The sequence below is a fragment of the Xyrauchen texanus genome, chromosome 8 (assembly GCF_025860055.1).
Source record: "Xyrauchen texanus isolate HMW12.3.18 chromosome 8, RBS_HiC_50CHRs, whole genome shotgun sequence".
NCBI lineage: Eukaryota > Metazoa > Chordata > Actinopteri > Cypriniformes > Catostomidae > Xyrauchen > Xyrauchen texanus.
This window is the reverse complement of record NC_068283.1, coordinates 38,640,044-38,659,912: the sequence shown is the minus strand read 5'-3', so window position 1 is coordinate 38,659,912 and position 19,869 is coordinate 38,640,044. Positions and strand designations below refer to the sequence as shown.

Here is a 19,869-nt window from a genome sequence, read left to right as displayed (position 1 = left end):
CCATCTGTAAGATCATTCGTGTTGAGACCATGTCGTTAATCAGTCTACAAATGTAATCAAATCTACTCAAATACTGTTAAGTGCCCATTCACTCTGTTGTTTGATACTTCACTCATGTGCCATCTGCAGCGAAAGCCATTCACACATCTGCCCAAAGTTAGATAATATGCCTGCCATCATTCTTTAGTCTGTATTACCCATTCACACTCTTTTATACACTCATCTTTGCAGTAGTAACAGTGTCATCATTCAGTAAATTACAACAACAGTGTAATCAGTGCATGTTATGGTCGAGTTTAGCTTGTTAGCACATTTATTCCATAAATTCAGAATGCACACAAACGATTCATTATCTGCAGCATGTACTGTACATTACCTTAAGTAATCATCGAGTGGTTAAAACAGCTTCTTTTAATGAATTCTACTCGTAGAATGAGGCATGAAGTCATTGATAACACAATTTAATGTCACATTAGTTAAGGTTTAACGTGTAGTTTTGAGCATCCTTATATTTATATGTATCTCTAAATGCCTCCCACAATGGTGTGTCCGGTGTCTGAATGTTTTTACCTCGAAACAAAGAACAAATTAACTTCTCTGGAAGTGTGCTGAAGCCTTAATGGTAAAATCAAACAACTATTTGCAACAAAACAGCTTTAATAATACCACAAAAGAGCTAACGCCTAGACGAATGGTTAACAACAACTATTTAAATGCCCCCATAACTTCCCTTACACTATGAAAGCATAAATAATACATTCAAACGCAAGGGGTTGTGGGTATTCCCCATAGCCTCAATTTTGTACTCGATAGTTTGGGTTCAATACAAGTTAAGCTCAATTGACAGCATTTGTGGCATAATGTTGATTACCGCAAAAAAATATTTGACTCGTCCCTCCTCGTCCAACAAATGTAGGTACAGGGAGACATTTACAATGGAAGTGAATGGGGGCCAATTTGTGGAGTGTTTAAAGGCAAAAACGTTAAGTAATTATTTGAGCTGTAAAGTTGTTTAAATCAAAAAATGTTACAGTCATTTTGTTGACATTACATCGTCATGGCAACGAAGATCTAAAATTGGCTCTAACTTTACACGGAAATTGTAAGTAAGGGATTTAATCACACTTAAATCATATTAACATGCATATTGTTTATGTCTTGTGGCTATACTTTCAAAACAGTGAGTATTTTAACATTCAAAAATTGACCCCCATTCACTTCCATTGTAAGTGCAGCACTGTAACCAAGATTTTGTGCTTTAAAAAAAAAAAAAGTGGGGCATGTCAAAATATTTTTTTTGTGGTAATCGACTTTACTGTCACATATACTGTCGATTGAACTCAACTTGTGTTAACAGTTAAAATCTTAAGTATATGTTTTTTCATTTTAATTTAATTTTATTAATTTAATATTGTAGTTCAGATCCCATAACATGACATTTCAAGTAATAATTACGACAACTTGGTTTTTCTAATAATGACAACATTAGTGTTGTCAGTGTCACTAGCGGATTTAGTAGGCGACATGGGCACGCGCCCAGGGCGGCATCTTGCCGGCAATGCCGAACAAAAACATTCGGAATGGTGACATATGTTCAATCAGTTTTCTATCGCCGTGTGGGACTGTGGGTCAATTAACTTGGTCGGAGCTAACTTTTTTTGTGAGCTAGGCAGGCTACTACCTGGGAAGTTGAAAGTTCTCCCACTCAGAAGTACGAGATGGGGAGGGGGGGGTGGGGTTAGTTCAGGTCTAACCACTGGAAGCCCGAGGTAGGGGGAGCGGGAGAATCTATCCAATAGCGCACCTCGAACTTTGTACAGTTCTAATGAAAATAAGTCACACTACAAAACGTTACAAAATAATACACAATTAATTAATAATACTGTGAATAGTTTCACAGACATATTGTTGCATTTTTGTCTGGTTTGTGTGAAATCGTTAAGAATAAAATAAAACCAGACAGTCTGCACACCCCCGAGCAGAATTGGTTTAGTCTTGAATGGTTGACGCTGGTATTTATAGATGCGCGAGAGCCAAATAAACACTAATGGATCTGAAAAGGTCTAAGCCATCAGGTATCTAGGAAAAAGAGGAAAGAAGAAGAGAAACGCACAAAAGATAAAAGGTATGTCATCTCTTAATGAGTATAATATTAATTTATTCATGTAATGTAAAGGGCTAGTATAAAACTTACGTATATTAGCCTATGTTGCTTGCTATGCCATTACACATAGGGCGACTAGCTTACCATTGGATATAATTTCAAACAGTTCACACAGTTTCATCATGATAATGTGTGTAGCCTGCAGCAAGATTATTACAACCTAACTAGCACATTATTGATTTGGTTAACTTTAAATTGAGGTGTCATCATAAAGGTTTTCTGTTTTTAAAAAAAAATAAAATAAAAAAAATAATCTTTTATATTGACTATGTCCTGAGCTCAGTAAGGGGAATTTCCAATGCTAAAGGCTAACTTGAAAGCCGTCTATATTATGTATCTTGTGATATATTGTGTCTTTTGGGGTGTCTTATGCCTAGAATTAGCCAAGGAGGTTGTATGGTTCATTTGTTTCCTATTCTGAGAGTTTGATAAATTGTGCATAATGAAATGTGTATTTAATTGCGCAACAAATGTATTTAGGGTGTCATTCTCGTATACTTTATTTCAATGCAAATTCAGGGGCACTTCTGAAATATTTTGGAGCACCCTCTGGCACTGGCCTCCTTAGCCACACCGGCCTATTCAGAAATTGTCTTGCCCCCTGACAAAATCCAACCCTTTTTATAAAGCAAATTAAATGCTTAAATTTTCTAATCCAACATTATTTCGGTCAGTTTGTTTCCAGAGGATAAGACGTTTGAGCAGTGTTTGGATGAGTACTATAAACTGGATTATGAGGACATCATTGATGACTTGCCAGGCCGGTTCCGTTACAGGGAGGCGGTACCCAACGACTTCGACCTGACCACTGATGAGGTAAAGATCTACGAGCAACCTTGAAACCATGATGAATTGCTTTATACTATGATTAGTTACTGTATGTGAATATGAAGAATAGATCTGTCGGTTATGCGGTGATGAGCTGTGATTGTGTCTGACCTGGTATTGATGTTCCTCTGGGAATAACTCTGACCAGGATCTGAGGACGGTAATCTTCTCTCTGAGCAAATCTGAATTGATATGAAGCACCACCTGTGTAGATTAGTATTTGATACCGGATGATATATTAAGAAATATAGAAAATGATGTACAATAATTCTATTATTTTATATTTTTACACAAATCCTTTGGCTAATATTTCTTTAACTTCACCTGCATTTATTTCCCTAGATCCTAAAAGCTGATGAAAAGGAGCTAAACCAGTGGTACTAGCTGAGGAAGACTTGCATGTACAGGTCTGTACAGTACTCCTTTTGCCAGAGTTGAATTAAGGGAATTGCTATGAAAATCGTCATTATTTAGTCACCCATACGTTGTTCCAAACTCATGACTTGCATTGTGAAACACGAGAAAATGAATGTTGAAGATTTATCACTTTTTCTTTCTACGCAATGGGAAGTAAATGGGGATCCCAGTTATTGAGCTCCAAAATGACAAAAGGACCATGACATTTTCATAAATGTGTCCAAACAGTGAAGAAATGACAGTTTTTGTTTTTAAAGAGCATGGAATTTAAAATTTACTTTTGATAATTTTTTTTTTTTTTTTTTTTCCCTTGTTTGGGTCGGAAGGGGATTAACTTTGTGAGGTGAAGAACTTTAAGATTAAAGCTCTGAACGTCAAGAAGAAACCGCAAGTGTTCACGTCTCCGTATAATGAGTGAATGTTCCTTTTAAAAATCATATCAAGTCTGTAAACATTGATTAAAATCTAAATGTGACAAAAATGAGACCAATGAAATTCTAGTTTGCATTTGAGAACCGTGACCCTTTCCATCACATGAGTACTTGTGCTTTTAGTGTTTTTATCCTGTTGTATGTCACAGGAATGGCAAAAGATGCCGACGGATACCAAGGGCAAGGTGGGCAAGAGGGATCGTCTGAAGAGGTCAGAGGCCATGAACTGGAAGATCTCACAGAGGAGAAATCCGAAAGCAGACAAAGCGGAGGTCCAGGATCCTGAGAAGCCACTGCAATGGAGGAGTTCCTGTTTCCTAAGAAGATGAAAGCGGAAAAGACTCCAGAAACCCAGAAAGAGGACGTGCCCAAATAAAAAAACTGAAAACCCTAAATGGCCGAAAAGGCGCCCAGATGGTCGATTTCACTTAATGAAATGAATACATTCATGCACAAATACTTTCACATTCATCTTTTGTGTTAAGCACTGCCCTCTTGATCAGTGTTTTCAATCCATTAACTGTATTCGGTGTGAGATAACGAAGCATAATAAAAAATTAAATAATTGCATTTTGTATTGTCATTTATGCTGAAGCAAATTATTAGAATACTATCTAGAAACTCTGTAGAAAGATACAACAGAAATGCAAGCTATTCTTCAAAATATGTAACTTGAAAGGAAGGAGAGATGAAACCATAGAACATAATATATGAAACGTTATGCAGAAAGAACACATTTTTTTCTGTTATTTAGAAACTATAATTGTCAAAGATAAAAAATCATAATCTCGATTTCAGAGTGAAACAGAAATGTAAATGAGAATTTTTTTTTTTTTTTTAGTGGTTCCAGCTATATATTTTATAGTTATATATATATAAAGAGTAATTCAGTTTTGTCGGAGTCAACCCAAACCTACTTTTAAGGGATGGTTCACCCCAAAAAACAAAACATTCTCTGCTCATGAACTTGCCCTCATGCCATCCTGGATGTGTATGACGTTCTTTTGCTGAACACATGAATTTTTATTTTAATAGAATATTTCATTTCTGTAAGTTCATACAATTCAAGTGAATGGTGACCAAAACTTTGAAGCTCCAAAAAGCACAAGGGCAGCACAAAAGTGATCCATAAGACTCCAGTATAAATACATATCTTTAGAAATGATAGGTTTGGGTGGAAAAACCTACCAGTATTTACTATAACATTTCCTCCCTGCCAGGAGGTGATATGAATGAAGAACGTGAATTGGCAAAAAATAAAAACTCTTCGGAAAGAAGAGCTCATAGGAGGGCTGTTTGAAAGTGGAGATTTCTAGTAAAAAGGACTTCAATATTGATCTGTTTCTTACCCACACCAATAAAATCGCTTTTGAAGATATGGATTCAATCACTGGAGTTGTGTGGATTATTTTAATGCTGCTTTTATATGCTTTTTTTTTTTTAGCTTCAAAGTTTTGATCACAATTCACTTGCATTGTATGGAGCTGAAATATTCTAAAAATCTTAGTTTGAAGAAAGAAAAATCATATATCTGGGATGGTATGAGGGTGAGTAAATGAGTTTTATTTTTGGGTGAACTATCCATTTAACAAGATGGAAAATATAAAGAATAGCACTAATTTATCTAAATTAACCTAAAGAAAATGAAACTAGCCACAGTATGGTTGCAGCCTGAATATGTTGTTGATTACTTTAAAAATACTAATAATATTTTGCATAAATTAAATAAAAAAATGTATGTATAAAATACGTTTAATTATCAGATCAGTGGAGAAATTATTTAAGAGTAATAATTAGGATTTGTATACACTGGAATGGCTAAATTCGGTATCACACGCTACAGCATACTACAACATAAGTAGTCATTTCAGAATGGCATTCTGAATGATCGCCAGCTCAAGTAAGGTGTCTCACAGAGATGCCTGACAGAAATTCCATAGGCAACTCAAAAATGATCTTACATAGTTTATAAGGACGTACTGGGGGGTTCATATACATTGTATTTGGTCAAAAAAAATTATCAGGATATCAGGGGTTTTCATCACAACACATTCACTCAACCAACGAACGGTTTTTTGTTCAGGCACAGTTTAGGAAAGCGCGTCAAAGACCCGCCAGTTTGAAATCTGAAGAAGCGTCGAATGTGTCGGGTGAGGCTGTTTACACTCTTATATTTCACAATAAACCAGAATAGTGTACATCTAATCAACATTGGTTACTCTTAATGTTAGTATTTGTTTAATAAAAAAATCTCTCTAATCAATATGAAGCCGAAAGGTTTATTTGGATGTATAATATAAACGAAAGTTAATAAAGTTCTGTTCATCATTTAAGCGTTTTGTTTCTCAAGGTGTGCTGCTACTTTTGATTTAAAATACAAACGATCCACACTAGTTTACTTTAGATTTGTATGCAGTGCGTTTTAGAGACATAGATGTTGTCCATTGTGTATTTGGGAGATTTCAAAAGTGTCCGCTTTGAAGAAAGGTGTAAAAAAGAAGAAGATAGGCCATTTTAGGGCCATAATGTCGTTAAAGAATCTGCAGCTGCATGCGATATTCTGTTAGGCTGTTTTATTAAACACTTCTTGTAGATTTTGCATTTGTCAGCAATGACATCTCAACTGGTCCATATAGTTTGGGTGGCCCGTTCAAGTGATAGTTCACCCAAAAATGAAAATTCTGTCATCATTTACACACCCTTATGGCATCGCAGATGTGTATGACTTTCTTTCTTTACCAGAACACAAATGAAGATTTTTAGAAGAATGTTTCAGCTCTGTAGGTCCATACAATACAAGTGAATGGTGACCAGAACTTAAGACTCCAGCGATCCAATCGGTTTTGGGTAAGAACAGACCAAAATATAACCCCTTTTTCACTATAAATTTTGACATCAGCAGTCTTATTGGAGATTATGATTTCAAGCTCGATTAAGCCCAAAGTATACTGCTGTTTTGACATGAATGCTTACTGTCTGTGTTCAGTCGAACGCTAGCCTTTCAAAGTATACTTCATATGACTGCAGGATGGCGCATGCGTGCTACGAGCCTATGACTTTATGAGACACTGGACTATTTCTTTATGAGTTTAGACCCATAAAGATGTATTTATATCCCCTCAGACTCGAGCTATACAAATGCAGGTATCCTGATCTCCTCGCACATGCACTCTTGATGTGCACATCCTCTGTTGTTGCTTCTACCTTCGTTTTTTGTTTATCAGCGAGTATATATTTTTCTAGTGCTTCTTTGTGACAGCAAAGGCTTAATTGTGAGTGTTGCCACCTTGTGGACCCACTAATTTGTACAAATAATTCCAGGCACATGCACATACTACACGTTCAGAGTACGCGCAGTTCGAAAAATCAGGCCGTGCGTGTTCAGTGCCCAAGCACTGCTGATGACGAAATACGCATACACCTAGCGTTCACGACTGACTAGTATACATTGGGCTTTACACTTCCTTACACAATGAAAAATGAGTTACATTTTGCTCTTTTCTCACCCAAAACGAATCGTATTTCTTCAGAAGACATGGATTAAATCACTGGCGTCATATGGATTACTTTTATGCTGCCTTTGTGTGCTTTGTGAAGTTTCACAGAGCTGAAATATTCTTCTAAAAATCTTAATTTGTCTTCAGGAGAACAAAGTAAGTCATACACATCTGTAATGGCATGAGGGTGAGTAAATGATGAGAGAATTTTCATTTTTGGGTGAACTACCCCTTTAAATCAAATACCTCTGGTTTGAAGCCACACGTGCCACTACAGCTCTTATATCTTTGTCTTCTTCTGTGCCTGTCTTCTCTGCAGAAATAACTTAATTGCAGATATGTCACAGAGCGATGCATTAAATGATGATGACCTCGAGAAATCGGGGGAATCACTCATTGAGTTCATCAAGAGCAGCAAGGCAGAGAGCGCCCTTCAAGGAGCGAGAGAGAAGCTGCAGGAGTTCTTTGACCATCACATCAAGACCAAGAAGACCACAACCGAGATCTTAAATAGTATTATTTTAATCTAATCTAAAGAATATTTTAGAGAGTATTTAAAATGTTTCAATAATAACCTTTGATATTATCAGATATTATAGACTTGAGAGCAGATTTTGGATATTTTAAATGATTATTTTAGATTTTTTTTAAACATTATATATGACATTAGTGACCTTATTGATCATGTCCATGTTAAGTTATATAAAAGGGTGATTGAGAAAACCCCACAGCACAAAGAATATATGTATGTTTACAGAATAATTAATAAAGTGCTATAACAATAATATGAGCTTTGCATACACCTCCGGAAAGCTGACACAGTTTACTTCCATTGTAAGTGCATTTACCATGATTTATTTATTGTTTATGAGGGAAAAGCCATTTATTTTATTTTCTGTCGTTATTGACATTAAGCCGCAGATGCTGTCAATAAAGCTTAAAGGAAGGTTTCATGCTCAATGCAAGTTAAGCTCAATCAACAGCATCATTGTCTTAATGTTGATTACCACAAAAAATTATATTTCGATTCATCCCTTATTTATTTTAATATAATTGCGGTTACAGTGAGGCACATACAATAGAAGTGAATAGAGCCAGTCCCCAAGATGTAAACATTGCATGTGTTAAACATGATTTTAGTGGGATAAAATCAGGGATTTACCAGTGTTATGGTATTTACCAGATTATGGGGTTTACTGGCATTACATCGTCATGACAACAATGTTGTTGTATTGAATATAATTTTACACTGATAAGTTCAGTAAGAGATTTTATAACACTAAATTATGTTTGCATGTATAATATTTACGTCTTGTGGCTATACTTATGAAATAGTGTAACAAAATATATATTTTTTCTGTTGTCTGCTCTTTAAAGGTCTTGTGCATGCAGAGGAGGTGGTCAGCCAGAAGCTGATAAATTTAGAGGGACAGCAGAGCCAGGTTATGCAGGAGATCGAGAGAGTGGAACAGGAAGTGCAAAGAAGCCTGTCCAAAAGTCACAACCTCAAATCAGAGCAGGAGTATCCTTCAACCAGAACCAGTATTTGCTTTCTGTAGAACTACTGGCCATTAAAATATGTTTATTTACATTACACCAGAGGTCAGGTGACCAAGACACTGTTGATATCAGTTTGATGCACATGTAAGCACTTTAAAAACGTTTTTGAGTGGTCAATTTCCAGTGCGACATTAAAGGAATATTCCAGGTTCAATACAAGTTGAGCTCAATCAACAGCATTTTAGCATAATATTGATTATCACACAAAAAAATACTGTGACTTCTATTATAAAAAAAAAAGTCAAAATTGTAGTTCTAGTAAGGCAATTAAAATCATGTATAACACACTTTACATTTTTGGCTCTGATGTAGTTGAAATAGGCGGCAACGTTCGTTGAGAATGCTTGGTTTTGTGAACTATATTTAAAGGGGCCGCAAAACATCGAGACATGGCGACCGGTATCTTTTTGCTGACATATCACAAGTATATCATGGAGTCTTTTAATATATTATTATATAATATTATATAAACCGTAATATCAGCTTCATCAACTCACATGGAACATCAACTATTTCAGACACCTTTGTCCACTCATCTTTTTTTTAATTTTATTTATATCCCTGTATGCAAACAGGGACAGATCAAATATTACGGTAAAACTCGCCATGGCAATAATCAGTTTCTCCTCCATTTTGTCTTCGGAACTAATTTTTATAAAGTTTACACGGTTGTGTTCTCTAGACTTCGCTAGAGCGGAGCACTTCTATACACCAATAGCGCTGAACTGCGTCAAAGCTCATTACCATAATGTTGCCCGCACTTGAACTTTCCTCTGACGGCCACACCTCCCAAGACGTGCCACACCGCTTCTCGCCGCCGAGAGACGCTGGCTGCCATAGAAATTGAATGTCTTATGATCGATTTGACTCTCTCGACACCTCTGGTCTGAACGCACCATTAGTGTTAAGATGTTCTCTGTGGCATGTCCCTTGACTCATGCGGAAGATTCTTACAGAGAGAGTTGGAAAGACTACGAGATGCTGAGCAAGAAATTCAAACCCTGCAACAAGAAGTGGACGAGGACACAACTGAGGTCATCCCTTCAGCAATGTAAGCACTGAACCTGGCTTAACAGCTTAAAGAAATGGTTTACCCCAAAATTACAATTCGGTCATCATTTACTCCCCCCTCGTGTCGCACCAAACACAAAGGACTTCCTTCTGCGGAATGCAAAAGAAGATATTTTTAAGGATGTTCCGTTCGCTGATTTCAGTACAGTTGCAATTGGTAGTGTCTTGCTTTAAAGCTTAAAAAGCACCCCATAGTGGGAATTGGGCATTCCAAATTGGGGAGAAAAGGGGATAAATAATTTAAAAAAAAGCACCCATAGTTTCGTAAAAGTGGACCAGGCGACTCATGGATCATATTCCAGGTCTTCTGAACGCATACGGTCAGTTTATATGATGAACAGACTAAAATGTAAGTTGTTTTTCACTCTATTCAAACTTCGACGCGCAAGAACCAATAAGGTTTATGTTATTGGTATGTCACCATAATAAATCATTGATTGAATAGCAACTTAAAATTGGTCTTCTCATTGTACATAGTGATTGTATGCTTTCAGAAGACTTGGAATATTAGGAGTTTGACTGCTTTGAAATGGTGCCTGCTATAAATTCTGTTTTTCTTATTTAGATACATTGCTCAGCTCTTCTACAAAGTTACCAAGATAAAGCTAGAGGTTGACACAGAGCCACATATACTGAGGGGAGGTAATCATGTCACATGTTGGATATACCATATACTTATGATAAATGTAATATATCTTTATATTCTAGACCGTATGAAATCATTTTGTCGTCTCTTGACAGTTCACTATGGTGCTGATGTTGCCACCCCCATCAACATAGACACAACTGCTCGTTCCCCCTGTGAGGTTAGCGACGAGCTGTGGAGCCTGGTTAATACCGAATGGTAGATCCGGTGCACGTGTAATCACTTTTAGTCGTGAAACATCTGTTTGTTGTTTTTGTATTTATATGTATGTTTCTATGTCAATATATATGTGTTGTGTGTTTGTTAATAAATTTGACTCTCATGCTACTTTTGAGTCCACACCACAAGATGTCACTATACATCCACAAAGTTCCTCCCCTTGCTGAAAATGCACATTTTGCATTCCTGGAATAGCTTTTTGTGAGTATTTTGATATTAGGCTCCCCTGCATTTCAGAGGAATAAATCAGATTCTATGAAATTTTTTGAAAACATTTTTATTCAGTGTTAGTAAAGACAAATTATACTGAATTACATATTCTACTGTTAATACTATTAATCCATAGAGAGTTTGGGAGGAAAAAAAAAGAAATATCCTCTGTTAAAAATACCTAAAGCGTATTTTAAAATACAGAGGCAGGTGGGTTGTATCTTGCATTATATCTTGTGAATGACCATAGTGTATTTCTGTTTTGCTTTTGGTGTGAATAGATCGCCCATTGAAAGTTTGTTTCACTTTTTCTTTTCATTCATGGTGTGCTGAAGCCTACGTAGATCGTTTATTTTTCATTTATGCTGGCTAGCAGCATGGAAGTAATATTAAAGGAATATTCCAGGTTCAATACAAATTAAGCTGTATTGCTGCATTTGTGCCTTTTAAACCCTCCAAAAATTGCCCCCAGTCACTTCCATTGTAAGTGCCTCACCGTAACAGTGATTTTTGCTGTTTTTAAAGAAAAGGAGGGATGAGTCGAAATACATTTTTGTGCAAAAAAATGGCACAAGTACTGTTGATTCAGCTTAACTTGTATGAAACCTGGAAATGTTCCTTTAATGATTTAGATTTAAGGCACTGACTCAAGTCAATAAATCATTACTCACCACTGGACACCTAAAAAACTAATGAAAACTGAAATATATGATACTATATATTTTTATAACATGTAGTGGAGTGAGACACTCTGGTCATGATTCATGCAGATATATTACATTTATTTTATAATATTAAATACTTCATTTCTTAAGTTAATTTTATGTATGTATGCACAATAAAATAGCAATATATTTAAATTTGTCCGTTCACAAAATTTTACTTGTATATATTTAATTGGCATCAGTGAATATGGATATTCAGCTGTCAGCCCACCATGTTTGCATGACCAATTTAACATTTGTCTAACTTCAGAAATGAGTCACAACAACCTTGTTTCTGAGGTGCAGAGGCAAGCTGGTAAACATCCGGTCTGGCACGAGTGACTTTTTTGCAGGGGTTTTTTGCAAAGACAGATCGGTGAGAAAAAATTTTGTGTGGCTCATGCCCTGTGAAAAGACAAAACCGCATTGATTATAGTCTTGTTTAGGCCTGGTTAACATGTGGTGTGATTGAAGCACTTGGTAATCAGCTCGACTCACTTTGCAAATTTTCTTCTAATTTAAATAACTTATAGTTTGACCAACCAAACCTTTTCATAACATTGTAATGGAAAAAAAAAAAAAAAGTTTCCATTGCATTTGTTGAGCAAAACTTTTTTTTTAATTATACATATACACCTATATATGTATATTTTACTCTCTATTTTTCATATTTGATGGAAGTGTAATTTATAGAAGTAATTTTTGCTACAGATAGTGTCTTTGGGATAGACAAAAAAAAAAAAAAAGGCAAAACATTCAAGAAACACCTGTTTAATTAATGCACATTTAAAAGCTTTTAAGGCTTATAATTTAGGACAAACAAAATGCATCTAAACAAATAATAATGCATTTAGTTTCAGTACAAACAGTTTTAACAGAAATAAATACTGCTTGTAGACTTTTTCCACTGCAAACTGCAACAAACATAGTAAGTAATTTCATACATTCACATACAAAACTTTTTTACAATATATATAAAATATACAATATTTATATAGCTTGTGCCACAATGTCAGTTGAAACTCTTTACTGTAGGTAAATAAAGACAAGTATTTTATTATACCATTTGAATTAACATTTTCAGTTTGGGAGCTTAAAACTTGAGCATGTTTTATAAACATACAGTTACTTCCCTTGTAGTTTTTATTTGGGTGAATCTTAAAATGAAGTCTTAAAACGTCCAGACATGTTTAGAAGCATCACCCCAAAATTTTCAGTGCGTCTTTTCACCACAAAGTCTCTTTAAGTTGTATGTTTCGGACGGTATGTGGTGGTGATTATTACTCTGCTTATTTCTGGATGTGTACATCAGTCTCGTATAACAGCAAACATCATAAGAATCCTTTTTAAAGCATTTTTAAAACATGTCTGAACAACCATTGGAACAATCACTTCTTTGATTGAAGTTTATTTAATGCTATTTTTGAAAAGAGAATGTAGCCCTTGCTAGTCTGACCTTTAGACAGTCCATTTTAAACTTTGACATTTGTATCACAGTAAGAAAAATCCCACTTGTTTGATCTGCCACATCATCTGGCTCATGGTTGCTTTACTGCAAGTTCAGTAAACCAAGTCTTCTACTCTGAAGTCGAAAAATACAGAATTGTAATCAGCTCTGAGCTTTTGTTTCAATCTCTGTGGCTTGAAGAATTTCTTCTATTTTAACTTTTAAGCCCAACAAACATGTCCCCTTTGCGTTTAATAAATATTCAGAGGACAAACTAATTCAGAAGAAGTTGAACCTTGATTATAATATTATCTTGTTCAACTCTTGATCATCTTTGGGTAGATTGCTTTAATAGTGGATGGTGAAAATTTCCCAGAGGAGACAGTTGTCTCCAAGCCCTCCAGCCTGTTTGAGGGCACCTCGATCTTACTTGTGCTACAGTCCAGGAAAGGCATTCCAAACGTCCTCACCTGCCCATCTGATGTCAGCAGACAATAGCTGCAGACCAGTCTCAGTATGGCTCTCCTCATGTCTTTACTAGTTAGGGTATAAATGATGGGGTTTAGAAGAGAATTGACCATGGCGATGCCCAGGAAGTAATCCGCCTTGAACAGCACCTCACAGCTTTGAGCTGGACAGCAGAAGTCAAGAAGAAGCAGCACAAAGAGAGGCAGCCAGCAAGCAATAAAGACTCCTAAAACTATGGTGACCGTCTTCAGCAGAGCCAGATACTTCTGGGACTTCCTCGCCAGACCTTTGCGTTGCGGACCACAGCCTAACCGTTGCGTATTGGACTTCACTATGTGGAAGATACGTACGTAGAGCACCACGATGGCCAGAAGGACCAGGGTGAACACAGTAATGCAGAAGAGGATGAAGCTCTTGGCGTAAAGAGGCAGGACAGTAGAACACTTCTCCAGGTTTCCCATGCAGTTCCAACCCATTATGGGGAGCACGCCCAGGAGAATCGACAGAAGCCAACTTGCGCCGATCAAACCAAACATTCGCCCACGCTTGGCCCCTTGGTACGGCTTCATTCGCACCATCGTGACATGGCGCTCGATGGCTATGGCGAGAAGGCTGATGATGGATGCAGAAAGTGTGATAAACACACCACCTTCCCTGAGAAACCACAGTACTGGAGTCATTTTGAGAGTGTTTGCCCCCGAAGTCACTATGTTTACCATGTAGGTGAAGCCTGCTAACAAGTCTGAAAGAGTCAAGTTGCCCAGCAAGTAGTACATGGGCAGGTGGAATTTTTTGTTTTTCCAAATTGCCACCAGAACTATGGCATTTTCCACCACAATGAGAAGACAAATGATGAGAAACGTAATGGCCTCTGGCTTCAGTCCGTCCCGGTACTTGTTCTCTTTCAGCTTCCCGGTGAAGTTGTAATGGGCCATGATGACTGCATTGCTCTGATATTCCCAGAACATTCTGAGCAGGTAGCCTGGAGTGGTGGTCATCAGAGGCTGTGTTGGAGCAACAGCAGCACTGGAAGCATATGAACCTTCCATTTTTTTGAAGTTTTTTTCTGTCCTTAAATAAGTCAAATTTTCTCAAGGACTTCTATTAAACGTGTAGTCCCGTTTGTTGCCATATTTCACAAATGCAGATAAAATCAATCTCAAGAAGACTTAACATAGTAGTAATATATCCTTAAAGTGTTGCTGGCTCATTTGCAAGAAACAATTCCACCTTGATGCTCAAATCACAGTTTTGCTATGTCCTCCAAGGCCACAAGAGGGAACTGAAATAAAGAGCATAAGGAGAATGTGAAATAGTTTAAATCATTAGGAAAGCATAATTTTCACAATAGGCAAAAACAATCATTATATCTGACACAGAAATGTAAAATATGGCAATATATACAAAACACATATGAAATACATGTTCATATATGGTTTTCATTGATATAAAAAAAATCAGAAACGTGTACATACATGCAACATATAATGCAAAAATGTCAGTTTTCATGTATGTAACATACGTGCTCCCAAATACTAGTGGAATATGTACATTAAATACGTACATACATCAAGAAAAATTTCGGATATGGCCTTGTATATCATGTCTGTACAAAAATAAACAATATATATTTAAATATAAATATAACATTTAGCATCCCTTGAACAGAAATGTAAGTGCACTAAACAAAAAAAAAAGCATGCTTATTTGAATTTTTTAAACGACTTGTAACGTCATACAAACACTAATGCTGGCATTTGCTGAGAAGAAACAATGTGTAATCTTCGAGGACGCAATTTTAACCATACTTCTCTAGACTAACAATTTTAGCGTGGAAATAATAGGCAATATATTATTTTTATTATAGAAGATATTGGAATAGTATTTAATTAGACTCGAAGCTGAGAATGAAACCAAAAATAACGGTGGGAAAAACTGTGATTGTAAAAAATGTCGTGAGAAACTTGTAGGAGTATTACAATCCCACGGCCGAGACCGCGAATATTTTTTAGAGTTATTTCGATCGTTCAAAAGTACCGCGCATTCGAATATCGAACGTTGAATAATTCAAATTGTCGATGTAGCACAAAGAACGCTCGGTAACATTATGAGGTTTAACTCTCAATCTATTAAAAGACAAATATGTTAATCACATTAAAAAGAAATAACTTTTTAGAGACTGCGTGAAAAGTCCAATCATGTGTAAACCACCGCTGACACGATTTTCCACTATAGGCTCAGTTTTCCTAAACGTTTAAAAGACGCGTTTGATTTATACCAAAGTCGAACTTTGCTTTGGAGACTTGGGAGTTAATAAACGTAGCCTACCTTTTAAGGTTTTATGGAAAACGACCGTCCGCCTGTACTCCAGTATCACACCCTCATGTCCTGCAATTGACAAACTGAGCCGCCAGCAGCTGATGTGAGAGTGAACCTTGGATCAGGACTTCTCTTGAAGTGGGCCGGTCTTGGCATTGGCATTCGACTTCCTTTGTCTACTTGTGGCTGCTGATGCTGCTGATGCTGCAGTACATGAATTGCCCCTGCTTGCTTGGAGATCCTTTGACATTAGGTAAATGATTACAGTTGCTGCTAATATTTAACATTAATTTCTTGTGTTGTGTTCTGGTTTATTTTAAAAGTTTATTCATCATATATGACACAGAAGCCTACTAAAAGGAAGCTTAATATATGCTATGTTGTCTATGAAATGACATCATCTTTGCATTACTGGCAACAACAACAAAAGATTCAGAACTGCACATACAGATATCGACACTTGGTGCAAAATACACAATGAGGGTGACAATCAACAGGTAATATAATTTACAGGTCATTTTGAGTAGAAAATAAAATTAAGACTACACAAAACAAGAAGTTGCCAAACGTTGCAACAAAATCAACAATGAAAACGGTGTAAATAAAATTGCAAACAGGGCCGTAGCAAGATAATATGGGCCTCCTGAATGTATATTGCTCTGGGCCCTTTTCCTATTAAAAAATACAGTTTAGAATTTGTTGTGGGGCCCCCTGTACCTTTGGGCCCCTAGAATTGTTACCACATTTCACCCCACTAGCTACGGGATTTTCTGTCATATTTACTTAACCACCAAATCTTCGTCTTTTTTTGTGACTGTATTTGTGTTCCTGCTCACAACTGAATGGTTTCCATTCTTCTTTGAAAATACTCAAATACATGACTCATAATTGTAATACAGGATGGTTTCCGCCTTACTTTTCACGACAGTATTCCCTTCTGTCATTCTGACATGCGAGCAGTTACTCAGAGAAGTTGTTTGACTAAATTAATAATTAATAGTTATAGTAATGAATATGAGACACAAGTATGTTGAACACAACGGGTCTTGAAATTACATAAGCGTAAGTCAGTCCTCGTGACGGTGTAAGTCAGAAGCCGGATTCTGCTTTCTTAAACAGGAAACTGTCATTGTACCTCGAAGGGAGAGTGATTTCCTTGAGAAGCACCTCTGAGGTCATACAGGGCTGTGCCGGACAGAGCACACACTCCAGTGAAACACTCTGTGCTGTGGTCCAAGCATGGAACAGAACAACCACTACTCCACTTGAAATAGTCCTCAAAACATAACCTTAACAGAGATCAAGACATTTTCTCTGAAAATCTTTCTTTACAGCCATGGTCACCATTCACTTTCGATGTATGGTAAAAAGCACCTTGGACCTTCTGCTATAAATAAATCCTTTTGTGTTCCATGCACAGAATTAAGTCAAACTCGAGATTTTTAAGAACATGAGGGTCAGAAAATGATTTTCTTGGTGAACTATCCCTTTAAGGCTTTTGGGAGAGTTCAGCCTGGCTCACCTGTTCTGAGGGCAACTGGGGTAGAAATTGTCACCGGTCTGCACTTTCTAGTGGTTTTCAGTGGGTGGTCAGAGTGCCAGTAGTGGTCAAAGAATTGCTTTGTGTGTTGCCCTCAGGCTCCCCTAATGGCTATCAGAGGGGCTCCACCATCTCCTCATGAGAAGCTCCGGCCAGCAGACAGGCCCATCAGTCCTGCTGTGTCTGGATATCTGGATATCTCAGCATGTCACCAACATTTACACACAAAGGCCAGATAATCAAGCACTATACTCCTTTGCTCCCTGCAGCTGTTGACTCACTCTGATTCTTGGCTCCTGTTTCAGACGCTTGTATGTCTGATGCTCACCCCCATGTCTCTTCCATTCTGCTCCTCTGGTTTGCTAAACTGACATGAAGGGCCTCGAAAAAGAGTTCTTAGTAGTAGCAAGACCCCAATGCAAGCTGGAAGTTAATCTAAACTATTGTCTTATTCTATATAATAACCGCTTATCTCAAAAATATGGCTGTAGCTTTCAGCAAAGCAGTTTGTTTTGCATTTATATACATGCATATGTATATAAATATTCTATATTTTATTGTAAAACAAATTAATTGTAATTAAAATTATGTTAAAAAAAGCCTCATGAGTGATACAAGGCTTATCTATGGTTAAACTGCTCCACTGTAGTTAGACTAGATCATCTGTATCTTGTTTGTTTGTTATGTTTTCCTTTGTTTTTATTTATCACCTATGCATTGTCATGCACTTCAGTGAACCATTCATTACAGGCTCCTATTTCACTGACTTCAAATCTTTCATCAGTTGACTGTTAAAAACATAGCTTGAAATCACACGTTTGAAACCAAATCACCAATAGCAAACAGAGACTTCAAAAAGCTTTTGCCAAATCAATCAATTTAACGTCAGTCTCTCTGCATTCAATCTAGCAAAATCACATTAGCTGAATCCACAAATTTTAAACAACTCAGCCCTCTCTTTCAATTCATTTTATTGTTGTTATTTGTGGTTGAGAGTGTTGGAAAGAAACTCCCTTAATTGAATGTTGGTTAAGTCTTTGGTGACGTGGGAAAACACTATAAAAAGTTAGCAATTAAACCAATTGTCGCAAAAGCCATTTCATTGGCCACTGGAATTATTGAGCTTGTGTCAAACCAGTGACCACCACAAAATAAATGCATTGTTCCAGCTGCACAGTCCTTATTTGACCTCTCATGATCCTCTTCTATCTTTAAGGTACTTATCTGTGACACGTTCTTGCTTTCTGATATTTGAAGCCAATTCCCAATAGCAATTAATAGAAATAGCACTGTGATCTCAGCTGACTGGAAATAGTTCATGAGTAGGTGATGAAGCATTTCCTAAGGTCTTCAGGTTGTGAGAGTTCAACATTGACAGATTAGAATGGACATTATAGCCATGGCTTGTTGTCCTTGGCTTGGTGGAAAGACTGGACCTATGAGGTCATGGGACTTCCTGTGTATTGTGAGGGGGTGGGTTTGGCCAGACTGATCTCACAGTGAAATCGGAAAAAGTAGGTTAACTTTTCTTTAGCTATAATCGGTCTGTGCTTAGCAAAATGCGAAACACTGACCCAAGTGGCCAAAGCCGTATGTGTTGTTTGGCGTTTGGACAGTTGTGAGCTCTTAAAGAGCAGAGGAGGGCGGGGCCAGGCTGGAACAAAGCACGCCTGGTCCCCTATCAGCCTGATGGGGGCACGCAAGGGATACGGGTTGAGAGAGAGAGAATGACATAAAGCTGCTCTGTGTATATGTTTGTGTGTTTTTCGTTTTTCTCTTCATTAAACTATTATTTATATTGTCAAGCTGGTTCTCAAATCCTCCTTGCCCATTAACCGCTTTACAGCTCTATTTTCTGGATGTAATGTCCACAGAGGGGTGCCAAAAGTGAGTTGGGAAGCAATTTTTTTTCCCCCAGCTGTACAGGCTGTAATACAGCTAAGAGGAATGCATATTTGGAAAAACTGAACCCCCTAACTCAAACTCCAAATCTAAACCTAACCATCAGTGGAGTAAAACGTAATGTTAGAGTTGAAAATGCAATCTCCGGAAACAACATACCAACTTCCCAAGAGATCATGTTGCAGAGACCCTGCCCAACTGTCTAAACCCTTAGCTATCAGAAATAATAAGGGACCTATTTCTATATGCAAGTAACCATAATTTACACATTGAAAAGTTCCAAAGGGAGTGGACGGGGTCAACATGATAACTTGGAATTATCTTTCATTATATAAAAATGTGTTCTCAGTAGAAAGATCCGTTGACATTAGCATGATCTTAATGAAATGAAAATCTTGCTGAATTTTTCCTTCCATTGCTTGTTGGCTCACGCTCTTTGGGGACTT

The 19,869-nt window shown here is 37.0% G+C and overlaps 2 protein-coding genes, 1 long non-coding RNA gene and 1 other non-coding gene across 5 annotated transcripts; 3 read left to right on the top strand and 1 right to left on the bottom strand.

The window, feature by feature from the left end:
* The first annotated feature begins 1,994 nt into the window (after positions 1-1,994).
* On the top strand, positions 1,995-4,379 carry LOC127647315 (uncharacterized). The gene is made up of 4 exons (XR_007971041.1): positions 1,995-2,125; positions 2,839-2,980; positions 3,335-3,399; positions 3,990-4,379. It is a non-coding gene; the product is annotated as an uncharacterized LOC127647315 (long non-coding RNA).
* On the top strand, positions 3,074-3,172 carry LOC127648490 (Z30 small nucleolar RNA). The gene has a single exon (XR_007971171.1). It is a non-coding gene; the product is annotated as a Z30 small nucleolar RNA (small nucleolar RNA).
* A 1,594-nt stretch (positions 4,380-5,973) lies between the features above and the next one.
* On the top strand, positions 5,974-12,169 carry LOC127647310 (kinetochore protein Spc24-like). Of its 2 annotated transcripts, XM_052131478.1 has the most exons (7): positions 6,597-6,687; positions 7,371-7,524; positions 7,657-7,850; positions 8,715-8,859; positions 9,844-9,948; positions 10,534-10,610; positions 10,710-12,169. In XM_052131478.1, the coding sequence occupies exons 3-7, from the start codon at positions 7,676-7,678 to the stop codon at positions 10,814-10,816; spliced, it is 609 nt and encodes a 202-aa protein (XP_051987438.1). In that variant the 5' UTR covers positions 6,597-6,687; positions 7,371-7,524; positions 7,657-7,675; the 3' UTR covers positions 10,817-12,169. The 2 variants fall into 2 exon arrangements, with proteins under 2 accessions (XP_051987439.1, XP_051987438.1); XM_052131479.1 differs by lacking the exons at positions 6,597-6,687; positions 7,371-7,524 and adding an exon at positions 5,974-5,990 and having other exon boundaries at positions 10,710-12,168.
* A 323-nt stretch (positions 12,170-12,492) lies between these two features.
* LOC127647302 (sphingosine 1-phosphate receptor 1-like) lies at positions 12,493-16,134 on the bottom strand. The gene is made up of 2 exons (XM_052131470.1): positions 15,991-16,134; positions 12,493-14,944 (listed from the first exon to the last, which is right to left on the bottom strand). The coding sequence occupies exon 2, from the start codon at positions 14,709-14,711 to the stop codon at positions 13,512-13,514; it is 1,200 nt and encodes a 399-aa protein (XP_051987430.1). The 5' UTR covers positions 14,712-14,944; positions 15,991-16,134; the 3' UTR covers positions 12,493-13,511.
* Between the last annotated feature and the right edge of the window lie 3,735 nt (positions 16,135-19,869).

Coding starts and splice junctions, on each gene's coding strand:
- LOC127647310 (XM_052131478.1), top strand. CDS start 7,676: ATGTCACAGAGCGATGCATTAAATGATGATGACCTCGAGAAATCGGGG. Junction 8,860..9,843: donor AACCTCAAATCAGAGCAGGA/GTATCCTTCAAC, acceptor CTCATGCGGAAG/ATTCTTACAGAGAGAGTTGG. Junction 9,949..10,533: donor GAGGTCATCCCTTCAGCAAT/GTAAGCACTGAA, acceptor TTTCTTATTTAG/ATACATTGCTCAGCTCTTCT.
- LOC127647302 (XM_052131470.1), bottom strand. CDS start 14,711: ATGGAAGGTTCATATGCTTCCAGTGCTGCTGTTGCTCCAACACAGCCT.